The sequence below is a fragment of the Cebidichthys violaceus genome, unplaced genomic scaffold (genome assembly GCF_023349555.1).
Source record: "Cebidichthys violaceus isolate CVI_PGR_0920_01 unplaced genomic scaffold, fCebVio1.0.p SCAF_20, whole genome shotgun sequence".
NCBI lineage: Eukaryota > Metazoa > Chordata > Actinopteri > Perciformes > Stichaeidae > Cebidichthys > Cebidichthys violaceus.
Window position 1 is genome coordinate 6370466 of NW_027176373.1, and position 19191 is coordinate 6389656.

General features: G+C 39.0%; 1 protein-coding gene across 4 annotated transcripts in view; it reads right to left on the minus strand.

The window, feature by feature from the left end:
• Window positions 1–19191, minus strand: part of cadm2a (cell adhesion molecule 2a) — a 206124-nt gene that overhangs the window by 64069 nt on the left and 122864 nt on the right. For 3 of the 4 annotated variants that reach the window (XM_068715902.1, XM_068715899.1, XM_068715901.1), the window contains exon 2: window positions 8505–8531. The exons of the other annotated variant lie outside the window; for it this stretch is intronic. In XM_068715902.1, the coding sequence (XP_068572003.1) occupies window positions 8505–8531 (27 nt within the window). The remainder of the gene's footprint in view (window positions 1–8504; window positions 8532–19191) is intronic. 4 annotated transcript variants of the gene reach the window in all.

The window sequence follows — 19191 nt, forward strand, 5'->3', positions numbered from 1 at the left end:
AGCAAGGCAAGCGTTGATTTATTTAGGGTGACTATTGCAACGCCGCTTGCAGCTGCCTCTAAACAAGTAGCAAATTATTTTTTTCCTCTAGATTCTCACACTTTACCCTTCATACAGCTGTCTCCAGAGATGAGCTGGATCTTAAGATTTAATGGGACCACTCAGTACCCTCCAGTACCCACTGTATGCACTGGCTAATAATCAAGGCTGGCGGCAAAGCTTCCCCACAATCATTTGAACTTGTGCCTCCCACCACACAAAGTAGTGTCTCTAATATTTCTCAAAAGACTAAACTATGGTTGCAGCCAGTAGAGATATTTCCATGACACAAAGGTAGATTCAGACAGACAGTACCTGTTGCCAAAGCAAACTACCGGACAAATAATACTGATAAGAGTATCCCGGATGCTTCCTGTCCGCTCTCCGACATGACCTTTCAAGCAAGAGCAGCTGAGTCTACTAACCTTTCTTATTTAGGCATTCAAGAAGCAGAGAAAAAGAGCGCGATGCAGGGAGACAGACGGACAGCCTGGAGCTACTGACCTTTATACCAGGACTGGAGCTCAACTGAGCTGTAGAGCTATGATGCATGGGCCGGGAATACAGAATTACAAAATGGATAGAGGCAGTCCACAGTTTTGATTAGCCGATTCACCTTTGAAGCCAGTCGAACATAACTACCCTATCAATGCAGACTCTGGATTTCATCACTGTATATTTGAATTCAAAGGATCAGTCTCGTTTTCACAGTGCCATCATTTCTATCGGAAATGAAAACACCAAATAAGTCTCTGAGATCTGGAAACACTGTGATGTTGCTTCAATGAAGCAAGAAACAAAGTAGGAGGACAATAAGGCAGGTTGTAAACAAGTCGACAGTAGATATTCCTGAAAATGAACATAGTCGTAGTGTTGGTAATAAACCGTCATTGCAACATGTGTGCATGCACTATGTTAAGGAGAGAAGGTAAAGTATGAACCAAAAAGCTGGTATGGTATGCAAACTGGGACAGATATACAAAAAGACATTACAAAAAGAAAATTTTAAGTCACAATAATCAAATGATAAAAACGACCTCAAGTCGCTCACTGCTTAAATGCATCCCACTCAGAAGATCATGAATGAGATGCAGAAGATTACAAAGTATATGGCGGCTTTGCCATGAGCAGCTAGAGTCTTTACGGTTATGCAGGTGGCTACACAGCTGGATACACAAGCTTCTCAGACTGAGTGATTCTCAGAGTGTCAGGCAGCAGGGTGGCCCGGTGATTGGAGAGACCATACAAGGTCGAGAGTTTGATCAGCTAAAGAGCTGGTGTGAATTCATCAATCAGCCATGTATTCTGTCACAATGTCCTTGAGTAAGAAAACTTATCTACCAACCTCCTTCCTGGTTTACAGCCTCATCAAAATGTTGAAAACGCAAATAAACCTGAACTTTCAGGCAGGTTTTTATTTTTTTTTGGGCGAGAACCAATTTTAGCCGATAATATGGAACACAAAATGTTACCGGTAACTTCCTGGAAGAGAAGCTGACATATCAGACGAGTGCATCATCACTCCCTGCTCTCGCTCTGGGACTCTCCCTCCCACTGTGACAATTTTCACACCAACTCCTTCCTTTTTCTCAGGAACATGTCATGCAAACAGACAGTCTTGTTTCTTTCTCTTTCGCGATGACCTTTTTCACGCCTTCTATCAACATTCATCCCAAATCCACGTTGCAGCTCAAATGTGATTTATCAACATTTCATAACACTATTACACCTGAAAAATAAGCCTCCAGTATTCACATTTAAATTAATGTATGTTCACATAAAAATAAAAAAATACCAGTGTGACAAAACTATATACGTGTCTTTTTAACTAAGAAAGGTGGAGGGTTACAGCACTGCAAGTCATTTATCTTTTACATTTCTGGAAAACAGAGAAGGTGAAGACACATGGTGTGCAAGCCAGCTGTTATACAGCCGGATATTTTGTACTGAAGGACCACTAAAGTGTAAAGTGTTGAGAATACAGTTACATTTACATTGACTTCCATTCTAAGTGAAACAATTCTCAATTTGTTCTCCATATAAGGATATATGCATTTTCCATGACAAAATACATTTTTATGGAATTACTATATAAATATCAATTAATGTAAAGCTCATGCTGCAACTAACTGATAACTAATTAAGCTCTCTACTTTCTGTTTCTTATAACTGAAGTGATGAAACGTTCTATTTGCCTGATTTGTTTTGTTTGTGTTTCCGAGTGAACTGTATGCTAATTTCTGTCTGTGTGTGTGTGTGTGTATGTGTGTGTGTGTGTGTGTGTGTGTGTGTGTGTGTGTGTGTTCACACACAGAATCTCAACTTGCTCTTTTGACAATGATAAGACTCCTGCTGTGAGCAAATTGAATGCAACCCCTGCAGAGGGCGGAGCTACCTTTGTATTCAACACTGGGGTACAACCACCTCAGGACAGTCATTTCTGATCTGCAGATATGAAATTAATTATCCTGCACCAGAGAGGCTGGCTGTGGCAGTGCTGTTGCTATTTACATACAGTAATTAGACCGGGCAGCTGTTGGGGCTGCCATCACAAAGTTGACGTCCAACTCAACAACTGAACTCAGATCAACAAAATATCACCTACTTCTCCTCAGAGATAATAGGTGTTGTTTAAGCGCGGCATGGGGTGACCGAGAGAAGGCAGTTTGGTAGAAATCGAGAGCTGTCAGAGAGGAGAGTGACATCTTTTTGGCTTGTTTTTGAGATCGGGGGAGGGTGTTTCCAGTCACATCTAGGGTGTGAACGGTGTTAACAGAAGGTGATATGGTGATTAGAAAACATCCAGAAAACAATTCTCCCATGACAGCACATTATTCTATGTACAAAGCACTACAGGAAACAAACATGCCAAAGCACAGCAGATTCTCTCTTTTTGTTGCTGAGGAAAAACTGTGAATACTATTTATTTGGGTGTAACGGTACAGACAAGTCATACTTCATTTTATACCTGGTTTTGGGGTCACACATATACATATACATATATATATATATATATATATATATATATATATATATATATATATATATATATATATATACATACATACATACATACATACATACATACATATATATATATACATACACATATATATATATATACACATACATACACATACATACATACATACATATATATATATATATATATATATACATACATGTATATATATATATATATACATACATGTATATATGTATATACACATATATATATATACATATATGTATATACACACACACATATATATATATATATATATATATATATATATATATATATATATATATATATATATATATATATATATATATATATATATATATATATATGTATATATATAAATATAAAGCTCACACACTAATTTCAAATCGGTGACCAGTATTGGTGCGACGGATCATATTATGGATCAGTCATGGATCGGATCAAAGATCGGATCAGCACAAAAGGGGGAAAAAAGGATGCAAATATAACTTTTAGAGATCCCTGAACACATTTGTTTTGCTGTCAAAACTAACTGATGATCATTGATGATCCATATTGTTGTTTGATTATAGCAACTGGTCTACAAGGCTCCAGACTATTTTTTTTGCCACCATCCCAAAAATCATTTCAACCACACTGTAGTCTGTAAACCATCAACAATTCTAAACGTTATCCTTTTACTTTACTTATAGTGTTTGTCTGTCCCTCATAAAAACACACAATTCAAATGATTAGGAAATAAAATATTGTATTTTTTTGATTAAAACAAATCTTTTCATTAGTAGTTCTAATGATGTATTATTAGCAGCTTAGAGCTAGTGTGAACAGGTCATAATTTATCTGTAATATCTATTTTATGTTGCTGTGAAAACATCATACAGCTGGATTTATTCAAGTTCGTATTACCAAAACTACATTTTACGAGGTTACATGTGAACACGGTGTAACGGACCACGGTTGATCCCGTTACACCACTAGTGACCAGACATGCTTCCAGACACCAATATTATTTGCCCAGTAGCCTATTCTTGCCCTTGATTCAACCACATCAATTTAAAGGGCAGAGATATAAACCTCTGCCCATTCTCTGCATGCAAGCTGCCTGAGTTCAAGCTTGCTCTGTCCAGAATGTCCAGGGATCTCACTATCCTTTCTGAGCCAAAGGCAGACATCTCATGGTTTTATGAAAGAGGTAAACCTGGCCTTCATAAATACTTTATACACTGCTTTCTTCCAGCTGGCAAAAAAGAGCAGAAGAAGCTGAGAGCTAAGCCTAGTAATGGCAAGGACAAAAGTACGTATTTTGACAGATAAGTGAAAGCATATAAGGAGGGACAACAGTAAACTAAGGCAAGTGCAAAATGAATAATATCTTGAGGGCCTCCTTCAAGCCAAAGAGGACACGTTTCTCAAACTCCCTGTGATGCTAAGCAGACATGTGGGAAACAGGCATTTAAATGAGGCTGCCCTGATTTATGGATACAAATATAAGCTGGTATAGATGCTTTTCTCTGTGTGCTTGTATTTGGCTCTTTGTACATAACTATAATTGTATTTGCTGCGTGTAGATAGTGTTTAGGGTTGTTCTAATGTCACCAGTTGTGGTAGAAAGTGAGCAGTGCAATAAATGTTATTTTCAGTTCATCCTTTCCATAAAAAAGCAAATTCCCAGTCTCATCTGGTCTATTTTCAGAGCAGCAAGGACACAGAAGGCAAAGCTTTGGCTACGTACAGTATATCTAGGCTTAGATATTCCACTTTATTACCTCTTTAAATATGGCAAAGCAATATTAGCAGTCATACATACTGGCTTAGTAGATTTTGTTAAACAATTTCAGAAAAGCATAAGGTCAGGCAAAAGCAATGTCATGAGAAGGCATATAAATAGCATGCCACTTTTAGCAACATTGCGTGTCATGTCTACGCATATTAAGCTTTTGTGTGTCATTTAACACCTTGTTCTCATGCCAAACTCCTCACATACGTATGTACCCACACCGTTTTAAACACGTGGGTAACATTGTGAATTAAAACTAATGTTAATGTACTATTTGTAACTACTTGTTTGGGTTTAGAAAGATCATGGTTTGGGTTAAAACAAGTATGATTGTTATGCAAATCAAGATATGTATATGAAGTAGTCCACATAAGTAAGTCAACGGTTGACAGTGGTCTCCTTGGTTAAAGTCTCGTGTTTGTTTGATCCCATCCATTCATCCGCCCTGTCCTCACCACCTACTTGCTCCGAGCGCATAAAATTGCCGTGGTGTGAAATGACATGCAAAAAAATAAAATAAATACATAGTGATAATGTGAGAACTTTAGAAAACACCATTTGGCTTTACCAGACTGGGTCAGGGAAAGCATATTTATTGTGGCTGAGGACATTTTCAAATTTCATCAAATTGATGTGGAGGGAAAATGCGCTTAACTTGTTTTTATTCTGTTTTGATGCTTTCATAAGGGGTGAGGGCAGAATGATCGCAGACTAGTGGCATTAATGAGGGAAATCAGACTAATCATTGCTGCCACCAAAAACTCTCCAATTCCCCAAATCAACATGCCACAGTGTGATTTTCTAATGTCTGGTGATGCGTTGACAGATACTGTTCATCTAAGAGTGATCTTGGGAAATACTTCTCGCCCCAGGGGAGATCTGCAAGATTCAGTGAACAGAAAGTGCTAGATTTAAAAACAGCTCTTATCATTTAGCTTGTGTGTCAAACTGTAATGCTCTTTTACCAAAACTTTCAGTCAGGGCAAGGTTGACACTGAAGATCTAATATCAAAGCGAAGCTCAGACTGGTCGCAACCAGCATGAGTACAGCTAAGTATATCATTTGAGGATTATTTTACGACTATCTAAATCTCTTCGATGTCCACAAATAAAGGTCCATTAATCCTCTAGAACTTGTCTGAGAATCATCACATTGCTAATAGCTAATTTGGCACATTTTGGATCATACAAATTTGCCAAAATGTAGGCTAAAGTATAAATATAAATAAATATAAGCTAAACGGAGGGGGCTCAAGAACATTGTGCTTCTTGTTAACATCCCCCAAAGCATTGTGTGATAGTTCCAAAACTACATGCACACTCGCACGCATCCTGTGCAGGTGTCATATATCTGTGTGTTGTGTTTATTGAGGTTGTTTTTTATGCTTATTTGCATCGCTGACAGTGATGTCATTATGTTCTCACATTTTCTTAAAATAAACTTAACTTGATCTTCAACCAATGAAATAAAAATATTATAGTGACAGGTTAGAAATAATTGTGGTGCTGTATATGCAGTATATATATATATATATATATATATATATATATATATATATATATATATATGCTGTATATACAGTATATAGCGATAGTACAGCCAATTACTGTATATATATATATATATATATATATATATATATATATATATATATATATATATATGCAGAAGCAAGCGTAACTCCGAGTCCTTCAGTCACATACAGATCTTTTTCTCAGGGCCACATGCTGATGAACTGGTGCTTTGAGGTGAACTGAGCCTTTATCTGCCACTTATCAGCATAACTCTTACCTAGCTTGTTATGTTTTCCTACCAATATCCTCATTATAACATAGAAAGAGGCAGGAGGGAGACATGTGCTCGACTCTGAACTACACATTCTCTGTTCCCCTATTAAGAGAGCAATGGATTTCCTATACTGTCACAGTAAGATAGAAAAGAATGATAGTCAGGTAGGGAAGGCCTTTAATGAGAGGAGGGTCAACACTGAATGAGACAGAGATCTTTCAGACAAACACTGCACATGCAGCTGGATGCTGGCCTGGAGGGAGGCTTTAAATTAATTACGCATTCCGACACAGCAGGAAAACAAGGAAATCCTGCATTGGGGAGTGTTACTGGAAACATGTGATGCTGATGCTGTTACTGCCATTACTACTACTGAGGATGATGACAAGGAGGAGGAGGAGGAAAAAGGGAGACTGCATTTTGAAGAGAGGACAGGGTTTTGAAGTGAGCAATATACCAAATCTATCACTCCGCAATGGGCAATCTTTTGAAAATGGCAAACCTTGCTTCAAGCACTTGAAATGCAGTATGGATTTACTGTTTATTTGTACAGAAGCACCAGTTTTATCAGAGAAGACCACTGCAGTTATTAAACAGCAGGCCAGCTACCCACTGTGATTTAGAATCTCCCTAGTAAACCCCACTTATTTAAAAAAATGTGTTCATGAACAACAAAAAACTGAAGAGTGTAGTGCGTCTTCCCATGAGAACACTTTTAACTCTGCTGGTGGAGCATGTGCAGAAAGAGTATAGATTTTTCTGAAAACAGAAAGTAACTTGAAAGAGCATTTACACAACGATACTTTATCTGTCGACTGGATTCGATTTGTTTTTTAACAAATGGGCCACCTGATTAAGATCAAGGTGTTTCAACGGGGTGTTTTTTTTATCTCAATGGCTATTATTTGGATTACTTGCACTCAAACACGTACATTTGGTCACATATATTTTCATATTGGTCGACATTTATTTTCACGTTTGGCTCAGATTCCATAACATAACATATCCATACTAAAAATGCTGCCTTTCACCAATCTTTTGATAAACACAAGTTGATGTGTACATCTGGCCAAAGTGTGCAATTCCTCTTTGAGCTGATTTCTCTCCTGTCATTGAACTCATCATCACATCTCTGCTCAGGAATGTGACTGTGTTCAAGACCTGTGCTTCTATCATCATTAGCCAAAGATGGTAACAAAACAGAATGAGATCAGAGTCATGGTTGACTAAATTCTTAGTTTTGAGAGGCATATTTACTGAAATCAGATTATCTCCTCTCACATAAACACTTTGCCTCTCCTCTCTGACTCTCTCTGATCTATAATCTACTCTCACTGCCATCTTGCAGACAGAGAATGATGGAGAAGATGTTGATCATGCTAATTTACTGCCACCTCTCCAGTGCCTGGCAATGGTAAAGGGCAATATTACGCAATTAAATACCTGATAATTAATCGTATGACCTCGGACAGTGCTCTCCAGAGTTTATGTGCTTAAATAATTTACTAGCAAATATGAAAGAAAATATATATGAATACAAGATGAGCTTTATGCCGTAGTGGTGCTACCATTTCTAAAGACATTCTGACCCAAAGCAAAACATTTGTCATGATTTCCACTGTTTGGAAGTGACAAGCAAACAATGCGTAGTGTTGTCTAGTGTGTTTACTAAAACACATTAAAAAAGGTATGCAAACCAAACGGCACTTTTGCCTTTCATCAAAAAATGTGACTGTTCTTGAAATAAGCAAACAGCACAACAACAAGGGAATAAAAAGAAAATAAACTTAAAACTTGATTTTCAGATTTGAGTTCAACTTTTCTGATGTTACTTTTGTAAGGCGTTTTGTCAGGAGTATGAGGCACAGCAGGGAAATGCAGCCACAACTCACCTCGAGCTTTGCCTTTTGAAGCCATCACTGAAGTACCCAAGTAGACAAGAGGGGTTGAATGGACAGCAAGAGAGGCAGACGCCAGAAAACAGAGAGGAGAAAGAAAAGACAGAAGACAAAGCAACTGATTAGATAAGTGTGGGAAGAACAGTATGCCTGTATCTGTCGCGTATATGCAGAAACAGCATTGTCTTTATCGTCAATGTCAATCACGAGTGCTGAAGCCCTCCCATTTCCCAACGCTGAAAGAGAATGTCCCGATTTAGCTCATCAGCAAATTGAGATCTTACAGTGTGGCACCTTTCAATTAGTCGCATCACATCATGTGGATCATGCAAGGAAGCTTGTTGCTTTCTAATGAGCTTGCAAGGCCCATAAGGATATGGGCATACTGTAGATATCATGTTGATGATTAGTGAATGATGTGCTTCATTTGATTTTTTGGAGGAAATTACAGACTTTATGAACATTTTACAGTTGATTATCTCGTTCTCAGCTGATGCCTGTATGGCTCCAATTTTATGTGTACAAACAGAGAGTAATGATTTGTCTGTCTGTGTGTGTGTGTGTGTGTGTGTGTGTGTGTGTGCTCATGCACACCCTGGTGCACCGTCATATTAGATTGTGATTGACAGCACTGTAATCAGAGAAGGGAAGCACAGACAGGACTGTTATGGGAATATGATGATATGGGAAGGTTCAACGAACAGCTTAGTGTAAACCATATAGGCCGACATATAGCCATGTACAACTACAAAGGGAACCACAAGACAGACAACATAACCAACAACAAGAGCGTCACCTCAGAGACTTCCTGCTGGTAAAAACACAGAAGAAAGACAAATAAACAACATAGATTGTCTATTAGCTCGCGTGTGTGTGTCTGTGTATTTGCGTGTGCATCCCGAGGGAATGACTTCTATGCTTCACACACACTGCTTTGCCAAATTGATGGATCTATTGGAATGCCTCCAGTGAGCCTGATAAACCTGTACAGCTCTAGGAGACAGTGCCTGATAAAGAATGAGAGGGGAAGAATAAAGAGAATATAACCGCAGGTGCCGAGTCTGCAGGTTATACAAAAATATTGTGCTTTCTTTTCGATTACAGATTAATAAATCACTCTCCCTGTACATAGCATATATATATAATTTTCTATTTTGGCTGAAAAACATACCCTACATAGGCTGAAATTCATTGTCAGAGAGGGGGCGGAAAGCAATCCAGAAGAACGCCAAGAAATACAAGCCAGCTGCTGGACAGTCTTTTGACTCTCACATACATATTGTTTTGTTTATATCTGGGAGCCATCAAATCATGACAGCCAATTTTCAGCGGCTGATGGAGATGATTATGTTTTGTTAGTACTATTTCACAGATCGCCACGGTGCAAGAGAGAGTGAGGAAGTGAAAGAGAGAGACTGATCATTTCCTGGGGTCTTTTAATGAATTTACACTTAACCCAATGCTAGTACAAGCAGATTTTAACTGGTTATGAAACAGTCCAATTGTAATACTGATGCCCCTATATGACCTACATGAGCAAATGAGGCCATCAGCAACGAGATTGGCTGTTTCTCTATAGTTATTCTTTCTCTATAGTTATTCTTAATGCCTGTCACATAGTTCGATTCCCCACAAAATCAGACAAAACAATTCACGCCACACAGACCCGAGGAGCCTTGGTGTAGATTTTCTTCACAGGCAAAGTTTCCCAATGAGTAATATTTTAGCCAGTTAAAAAGAAGCTCATTTATTTATTTTAGAATTTTATTTTCAAGTTAACCTTGATCGGTCATTCAAAAGACTGCAAGAATTGTGAGATTTGAAAGGATTCAAAATCGATCTTGAGCATGACCGACATGCACCAGGCGATCACACAACACACACACACACACACACACACACACACACAGGCAACCGGTGAGAATGTCCCACCTTGCTGCTGTTTCACTGGTCAAGAGGGAGAGGGTCAGACAGAGAAAGGGGGCAGCGGGTGTCACATCTCTACCAACACTGCCTTCTACATGAGACTGATGGCTTTGTGAAATATTCCCTCAGCAAAGTCTGACCTCGCTCTATTCCTGCCTTTCATCCCTGTTGTCAATGAATGAGTTCCCTGTCACAAGAGTGGCTCTGTGAAGATATATATATATATATATATATATATATATATATATATAAAGCAAGAACACAAGCAGCGGAGAAAAGAGGTGGGAGTCTTCCTATGTGCGCTATCTGCGTATTACAGTTACCAGGCAACCAACACAACAGTTTGGTAAGTCCTGGCAAGCTGAAATTGAACAAAACACTTTTCATTCCACTCTCTCATTCCTCCATTTTGCCATGACATGAGCAGAGTATTCCAAATTGATTACACAATGGCCACCTCTCACATGCTCTCCATTCTCCTGTTAGGACAGAATGCACTAAAGATACCTAAGAAGCTGGCACCTGAATGGGATCACATTCAGCTATTCTTCTAGAATGCATTAGTTCAACCTGATGCATTCTCTTTTGATTCCTCCTTTTCGATTGTCTCATGTCCAGTAAAGTGTTATTTGAAAAAAATCGTAAAGGAAGTCCAAGGGGAAAAAACAAGTATTGCAGTAATATGTCCACCATTGTTCTATGACGAGCAAGCAATGCTTTTTTTTTTTAAATCAACATTCAAATCAATTCAATAATATATGGGATTTTTGATATATTTAAAGCGCTATCAAGCAATATTTTCAATAAAAAAATACATTCTACAATGTGAAAGTGAAGCACCTAGCACTGACCACACAAAGAATCAACACACCACTGTATTTTTTTTTTTTAATCTATTGGTTCATTGGACCGCTGTTCCAATAACTGTGGTTGGTGGACCAAACTGGGACCACATCAGGAGTACAACAGCAGCAATATTGGATTTACTGTACAATCAGGTGGTGAAAGTTGCTCTGCTGGCTGTGCAATCAAGCAGTTGTTTTCCAACATTATATTAGTCTTACTTGCTGTTTAAGTTGGAATCGTTCTGCCCCCTAGTGGTCAAAAACATAGTTCCAGTGTTTTTACTAACAGGTTACCTGCAGGTAGAAGCCCACCAAGCTTTACAGAAGTTTGATTTATCCCTCCAGGTGAAAAATCCATCAGATCTACTCTACATTATAGAAACGTAAGGACATTCCCACCTATAGACACTTCTTGTATACATTTTATAGAATCTATTGTATCATCACAAATACATGGTGATTAATACCCTGCATTTGAGATAAACATTCAGAGTTTTGTTTTAGTATTTTTAAATGCCATTTTGATGAATAATTGTGGACAAGGTGCATGTAAACCATGTTTTCAAAGTAATAACCTTACTTGGAGCTATTGGTCTAAGTATTGTATGTGTACAGTATGGAAACACACACACTTTATCCAAGACAGTGAAAAGTGAGTGTATGGTGATGGAACGGTACAACTCAGGTTGTTCTCCGTCTCTGTCACTGTCAGCGGGGTGCCATCATAAATAAACTGTGTGATAGTTCATACAGACACCACCTACTGTGACACACGCACGCACGCACGCACGCACGCACGCACGCACGCACGCACACACACACACACACACACACACACACACACACACACACAGCAGTGATCATAGTATTCCCTAAGGGTATACGTCTCCAGGGAAGACATGTGTTCCATTCCAACATCCTTCCTGTTTTCCTCTTCTTTTCCGTCTCTGTTCTTCTCCCTTCAACTTATGCTCATTCAGGAGTTTGTCTCCCCTGGCTTTTCATATTCACTCTGCCCCCCCTTTTAACCCTTTCCTTTCCTGTATTTTTCTCTCCTCTTCTGTATTTCCTTCCCCCCCCCTCGGGCTACCTTCTTTCACTGTGGCAGATATATTCAGAGTCTGACATGCAGTGAAAAGCCTATGGAGATCGATGTGTGCAGCGTGGCTCTCTGAGCTGTCACATGGCATGATGGAGAGTTTAGCTTATCTGCCGTACAGAAGCAGCTGTTTTGCAATATGTTTGATGTACTCCGGGCCTTTGGAATACAACCAATATTCCACCGGTGAGCAGATTGCTGTAAAACCTTAACACCCTCTTTGTCACCCTATGACGTGGCTGTACATGGAGCCATTGACCCACTCGTACACAAAAGCATAACAACATTGAGGAAAATATACATTGTGACACGTATTCACACAATAGTGACTGTTTTGATTTCAAGAGAATCATCAGCATAAATGTATGTAGCTCAGAATGAATACAAGCAAATGTATTTAAATCTTATTTGATTTAGCACAGCTTTTGCTAAGGGCCACAATTCATCTCAGGGTAATAAAGGAGATGGTAAACAGTGCTAATAGATGGAATCAAGCTTACTTAACTCAGCTTATTGCCACCATACTGCCCGCTTTATTAGATCTGTCTACCTCGTCCTTGTTTTCTCACATTACACGGAGGCACACATCTGTTTGTTTTGTCATTTAATCTAGCATATTTGATTTCCACTCCTTAACATGATTACACATACACACCCTGTCCATGGTACAATCATCTGCTCATAAGCCGAATACCCATAAAGCACACATATACACATGCACACGTGTTGATAACGCATGCACAAATTGACAACATTTGTTTCATCAATACTAAAGATGGTCCAGGAAACACACCGACCAATTGCATGCGTTGTTAAACATATAACGTGATGCTACTCAGTCAATCAAATGTGTATTTTGATATGCATCGCGGCTTGAGTGAGATCAAACACACACGGGAGAGACGGGGCGATAGACCGAATAGTCGGAGAAGTACAGTACGTGAGTCACAGAAGTTATTTATCAAATCGTTCTTTAAAAAGAGAAATGTGGACAACGAGACCAGTCTTTAACCAATAATGGACGGACTCTTGTTTGTTCATTCTTCCCACAGGTAGCTCAAAACCAGTATGTCGCATCTGTTCAGAGACCATGACGATTATTAAAAGCGGTGATGTGAAGCACCACTACGAGACAAAGCACAACTCTTTTGACCAAACGTACTCACTCATATCTGAAATGAAGGAACAGAAAAAAAAAACAAGAGCCCAATGTGATCAGAATCCTAACAAATTCATTCACTTCCCAATAATGATGTTGACAGAGAGGATAGAGCTGGTTTCAATAACTACTGATGTAGTCCCTGCACACAATTGTCTCTCTTTTTAGAAGATGAGAATATAATATTGTGTTTTCACACTTTAATGAATTGAATTTAAAGCTGCAGGACAATTTAGTTCAAGTACTTTATTTTAAGATAGACATTTTTCAAAAGCTTTCTGTTATGTATTTTTCTTAAATGCAGCCCTGATTTTACTTGAAACGAGAGAAGAACATTTATTTATTGTTAGAGTATGTATTATATATAATCCATCCAGTTCAATTTGAAAGCTGATAATAAATATTGTTGAGAGATTATTAAATGTTCACTTTCTTTATTTGATTTGACAGTCAGTTGTTGACTACACACAACGGTTGATACAACTGCTAGGCTCTTTCAATATACAGTATATGGGACAAAATCGGAGCACAAGTTAGACATTATTGTGATGTTCCAGACATTTGCATAAGGAAATGATCTCGAAACAGACCTCGTTGAATTATAATTGAATACCCCTGGTATAGGGTCTACAGTTGTGGTCAAAAGTTTACATACACTTGTAAAGAACATAATGTCATGGCTCTCTTGAGTTTCCCCGTTATTTCTACAACTCTGATTTTTCTCTGATAGAGTGATTGGAACAGATACTTCTTTGTCACAAAAAACATTCATGAAGTTTGGTTCTTTCATGACTTTATTATGGGTTAACAGAAAAAGTGATCAAATCTGCTGGGTCAAAAATATACATACAGCAGTGCTAATATTTGGTTACATGTCCCTTGGCCATTTTCACTTCAATTAGGCGCTTTTGGTAGCCATCCACAAGCTTCTGGCAAGCTTCTCGTTGAATCTTTGACCACTCCTCTTGACAGAATTGGTGCAGTTCAGTTAAATTTGATGGCTTTCTGACATGGACTTGTTTCTTCAGCATTGTCCACATGTTCTCAATGAGATTTAAGTCAGGACTTTGGGAAGGCCATTCTAAAACCCTAATTCTAGCCTGATTTAGCCATTCCATTACCACTTTTGATGTGTGTTTGGGGTCATTGTCCTGTTGGAACACTCAACTGCGCCCAAGACCCAACCTTCGGGCTGATGATTTTAGGTTATCTTGAAGAATTTGAAGGTAATCCTCCTTCTTCATTATCCCATTTACTCTCTGTAAAGCACCAGTTCCATTGGCAGCAAAACAGCCCACAGCATAATACTACCACCACCGTGCTTGACGGTAGGCATGGCGTTCTTGGGGTTAAAGGCCTCACCTTTTCTCCTCCAAACATATTGCTGGGCATTGTGGCCAAACAGCTCGATTTTTGTTTCGTCTGACCACAGAACTTTCCTCCAGAAGGTCTTATCTTTGTCCATGTGATCAGCAGCAAACTTCAGTCGAGCCTTAAGGTGCCGCTTTTGGAGCAAGGGCTTCCTTCTTGCACGGCAGCCTCTCAGTCCATGGAGATGCAAAACACGCTTGACTGTGGACAATGACACCTGTGTTCCAGCAGCTTCTAATTCTTGGCAGATCTGCTTTTTGGTGGTTCTCGGTTGACTCTTCACCCTCCTGACCAATTTTCTCTCAGCGGCAGGTGATAGCTTGCGTTTTCTTCCTGATCGTGGCAGTGACAAAACAGTGCCATGCACTTTATACTTACAAACAATTGTTTGCACTGTTGCTCTTGGGACCTGCAGCTGCTTTGAAATGGCTCCAAGTGACTTTCCTGACTTGTTCAAGTCAATGATTCGCTTTTTCAGATCCATGCTGAGCTCCTTTGACTTTCCCATTGTAGCGTTTGTGGGCGTTTGTATCTAATGAGCCCTATTTAAATGGCCTCAGAGAAGTCACCAGGTGTAGTCACTCATAATCACTCACAAGAAGTTAAGAGGCCATGCTATGAAGCTCATTTCATTGACACAACTTTCTAAGTCACCAAAATTGCTAATTCATGTTGCTGTATGTATATTTTTGACCCAGCAGATTTTGTCACTTTTTCTGTTAACCCATTATAAAGTCATGAAATAACCAAACTTCATGAATGTTTTTTGTGACAAAGAAGTATCTGTTCCAATCACTCTATCAGAGAAAAATCTGAGTTGTAGAAATAACTGGAAACTCAAGAGAGCCATGACATTATGTTCTTTACAAGTGTATGTAAACTTTTGACCACAACTGTATATTAATCATTGTAAAAGTAGCCAATTAGTTCAAATACTGTTAACAACGTGTAAGCATCGTAAGACAATGGCTCGCTTGATTTTTGTTAATAGGGACTCTGATTGGTTTCTTTACTTTGATGAGGATATTTAAGGTCTGGGGATGTTTAAGAATACTGAATGAAACTCAAGACTGTGCCAGTCATCATTCATTTTTTCACCTTTTCATAACACCTTTGTTGTGTTGTGGTGACATTATAGGCATGGTCCTGAGGCAACACGCACATATAACGACTCAAGGGATTCACAGTTTATTGCTGATTATCAATGGCCTCCAGCTAAAAACACATTGAACACATGGGGGCACCACACCTGATGCACTGCCGACACTCTGAGCCTTGTTCTTTATGTTGCTGTAGATCAGGTACAGAGAAGCACACCCATTTAATTGGCAGCAAGGGTGCTTTTCCTGTCTTTGCCTTTGGTAATTCAGTGGTCCATGACAAAACTTGCATCAAAATGGGAACAGAGTTGAGGGACATGTGGCTGCAAGTTGAGCGTCACAGTGTTGCTGTCCCATGCTAAACGTATGCGTTCACTGTGGTTTTCTTAGCTTAAGTTGGCAAACGTGCATTAATAAAAAAAGACTAATTGAAATGCATAAATCGATAAACTAAACTACAGAAAGACAGATGGACGAAAAAAAAAAAAAAAGAAGTCAGATGCTAAATAGTCAAAAGCTTTTCTACTACATTTGCTCTGTGCCCTCTGGCATTCAAGGACTCGCCGTGACTTTAAGAGGTTTATATCAAAGTCAGTGCAACACCATACTTCATGTTATACAAGAGAAAGGTTGGGAGGCAATTAAACATTCAGCACATAAGTTTCTCCTTTAGTCGTCTTATTTCCTTTCAGATCACAAAAAAATAAAAATAAAAAAATCAACTTGGTGTTTTTCATGAAAGTACAGGAATTGCAACTGAGACAAGAAGACAGTATTGATTCTCTTCTCTAGGCATCCGAGTTATAATGATTCTCTAATATATCAATGTTTCTGATGCTGAAGTGATGATAATGCACAGTCAGTGATTAATAATGATGTGTCCAGTATACATTGTATGAATACAGTGGAAAAGGCATTATCACTCATGCACACCAAAGAGCATAAATAAGGTGAACCAACTTACAAGTTAGTAACAGTTGACATAGCAGTAAGATCATTGTTGCTATGGCTATGTGCTAACTAGCATATGCTAACCAACAAGGAGTATTTATTTAGAGTGGTGATTAAACGGTTGGCCCTTACTAGTTTTAACTGTATGGACATCTGCAGCACAATTAGAAAGAAGTTTGTTCTGTGGCACGATGTGACATATATTCTTATTCATTTGTAAACCAATACTAATACTACTATTTACAGCAAGTTTTAGCAAAGAAAACACTTTAGAAACACAATACAATCCACAGTTATTGCATTAGGAAGAGGGCTCAGTGACAGTAGCCTGGTGGTTTTAATGTCAGGACATTTTGGTTTACAGCTCCTCTGTCACTTGACTTCACAGCTGTTCTATAAGAAAGGTCAAAGCACAGCTACACGAAAACACACACTATGTGAACACTGCTCACTACAGCTACACATATTCTTGGGCATGCACACTCACACAGCAGACACAGCGTACATATCAAAACATGTAATTCTACCAAATTGAATACCTCACAGGTTTTTCACAGATTGCACACCCACGCAGCAAATACAGTATCACGCCCTCCCGCGCACACTGCCGACCTCATCAGGAGCATGTGGTACTATGCATTGTGTATTGCACATAATCCTTTACTGATCCTTATCCCCACAGTTAGAACAGATTCATATATCATGATAATTAACTGCTTTTGCTAGACAAATGGTGAGCTTGGCTTTGAATGGATTGGGCCAGGGCTGTAGCACTCAAGACTGTTTTTTTTAAACTGATTTATTATGCATTCTGCCTGCATTAACTGAAAAGAGCTGTTATCAAAGTTGTGTGCAAGTGGTTACACAGCAGAGCATAGGATTAGCAATGATAAGACATTATTGCCTATTATGGTCATGAACAGGACTCAATTTGCTCTGGTCTTGACTTCTCTACCGCCTTTGGACCTAGTCTCGAAACAGACTCGACCTGGTCAAGTTGGTCTCGACTACAGCACTGGAATGACCTCAGTTTTTAGTTTTTAAACATCAAAGATTTGGCATCCCAGATGTCAAAGGCTTCTTAAATGTAACTTAGATCTGCAGTAGCAGCCATCTTCATTAGGTATAGAAGCCCTTTAAAAAAAGCACAGAGCCATGGGTTTGTCCCATGCTACAAGCATGCCTGACAAAAAAAATAAATAAAAAGAGCCAAAATAAATTATGACCCTTGAGGCTATTAAGCAGTCTCCATTTTTGAAGCAGATTCTCAACTTATCAGCTAATACTTAACATTTTACTTTTTCCACTGGGCATATGATGAATTCTTGATGAGTATGTTCTTAAAAACTGACATGACAGGAGCACCAAACTCATCTCATTAATCCATCTAAGACACCCTCTGGACTGTAACTATGGCAGCGCCCTATCGTAGAAATCTTCAATCCAGTCTTATCATGTTACTGTGGGTAATATAGTATGCATCGTTTTTATCCATCATAGTGCAGTGGATGGTATAAAAGAGAGAGGCGAAGATGAATAAGGATCAGACAAGAGGAAAGAAGATAAAAGAATTGTGGGTTTGACTATGGTCATCTCATGAAAACTGCCCTTTGACCACAAAAACAAATACGGACACATGCATGCGCATCGGCACACACACACACACACACACACACACACACACACACACACACACACACACACACACACACACACACAGCCCATAAAATGTTGCCATTTAAAGCATTAAAGAAATCCCTCTGGGCTCCAGAAGCACATTTCAATTCCCACAAAACACCCGGGGGATATCGAAATCATGAATCTCCCCAACAAGAAAAGTCATACCAGGAATTGCCATAGGATGATGGACACACACAAATGCATAGACTTGCGCACACGTTCGCGTACACACACAGACACGCCGCACAATGTCAAACAGGTACTGCCGTAAGATGATGGACAGTCCGTCTACAGCCTATAACTCAGCAGATGCTTTTTGTTTCCACTGCTTCTTCAAATGAATAGTTTAGAAGGTGACGTTATACTGTGATAGATGCCTTGGGGGTAACAAATGGCTTCCTCTAGACAAAGCTTTGAAGTGGATGTGTATACCTGGTCACCTACCTGTAATCTCCAGTCATTCGTCACAGGGTGAAGGGACAGAAGATTTCCAAGGAAAACTTCCAGATAATACGTTCACCCTGTGCAGAGGTCAAATCCCTACAGGGCA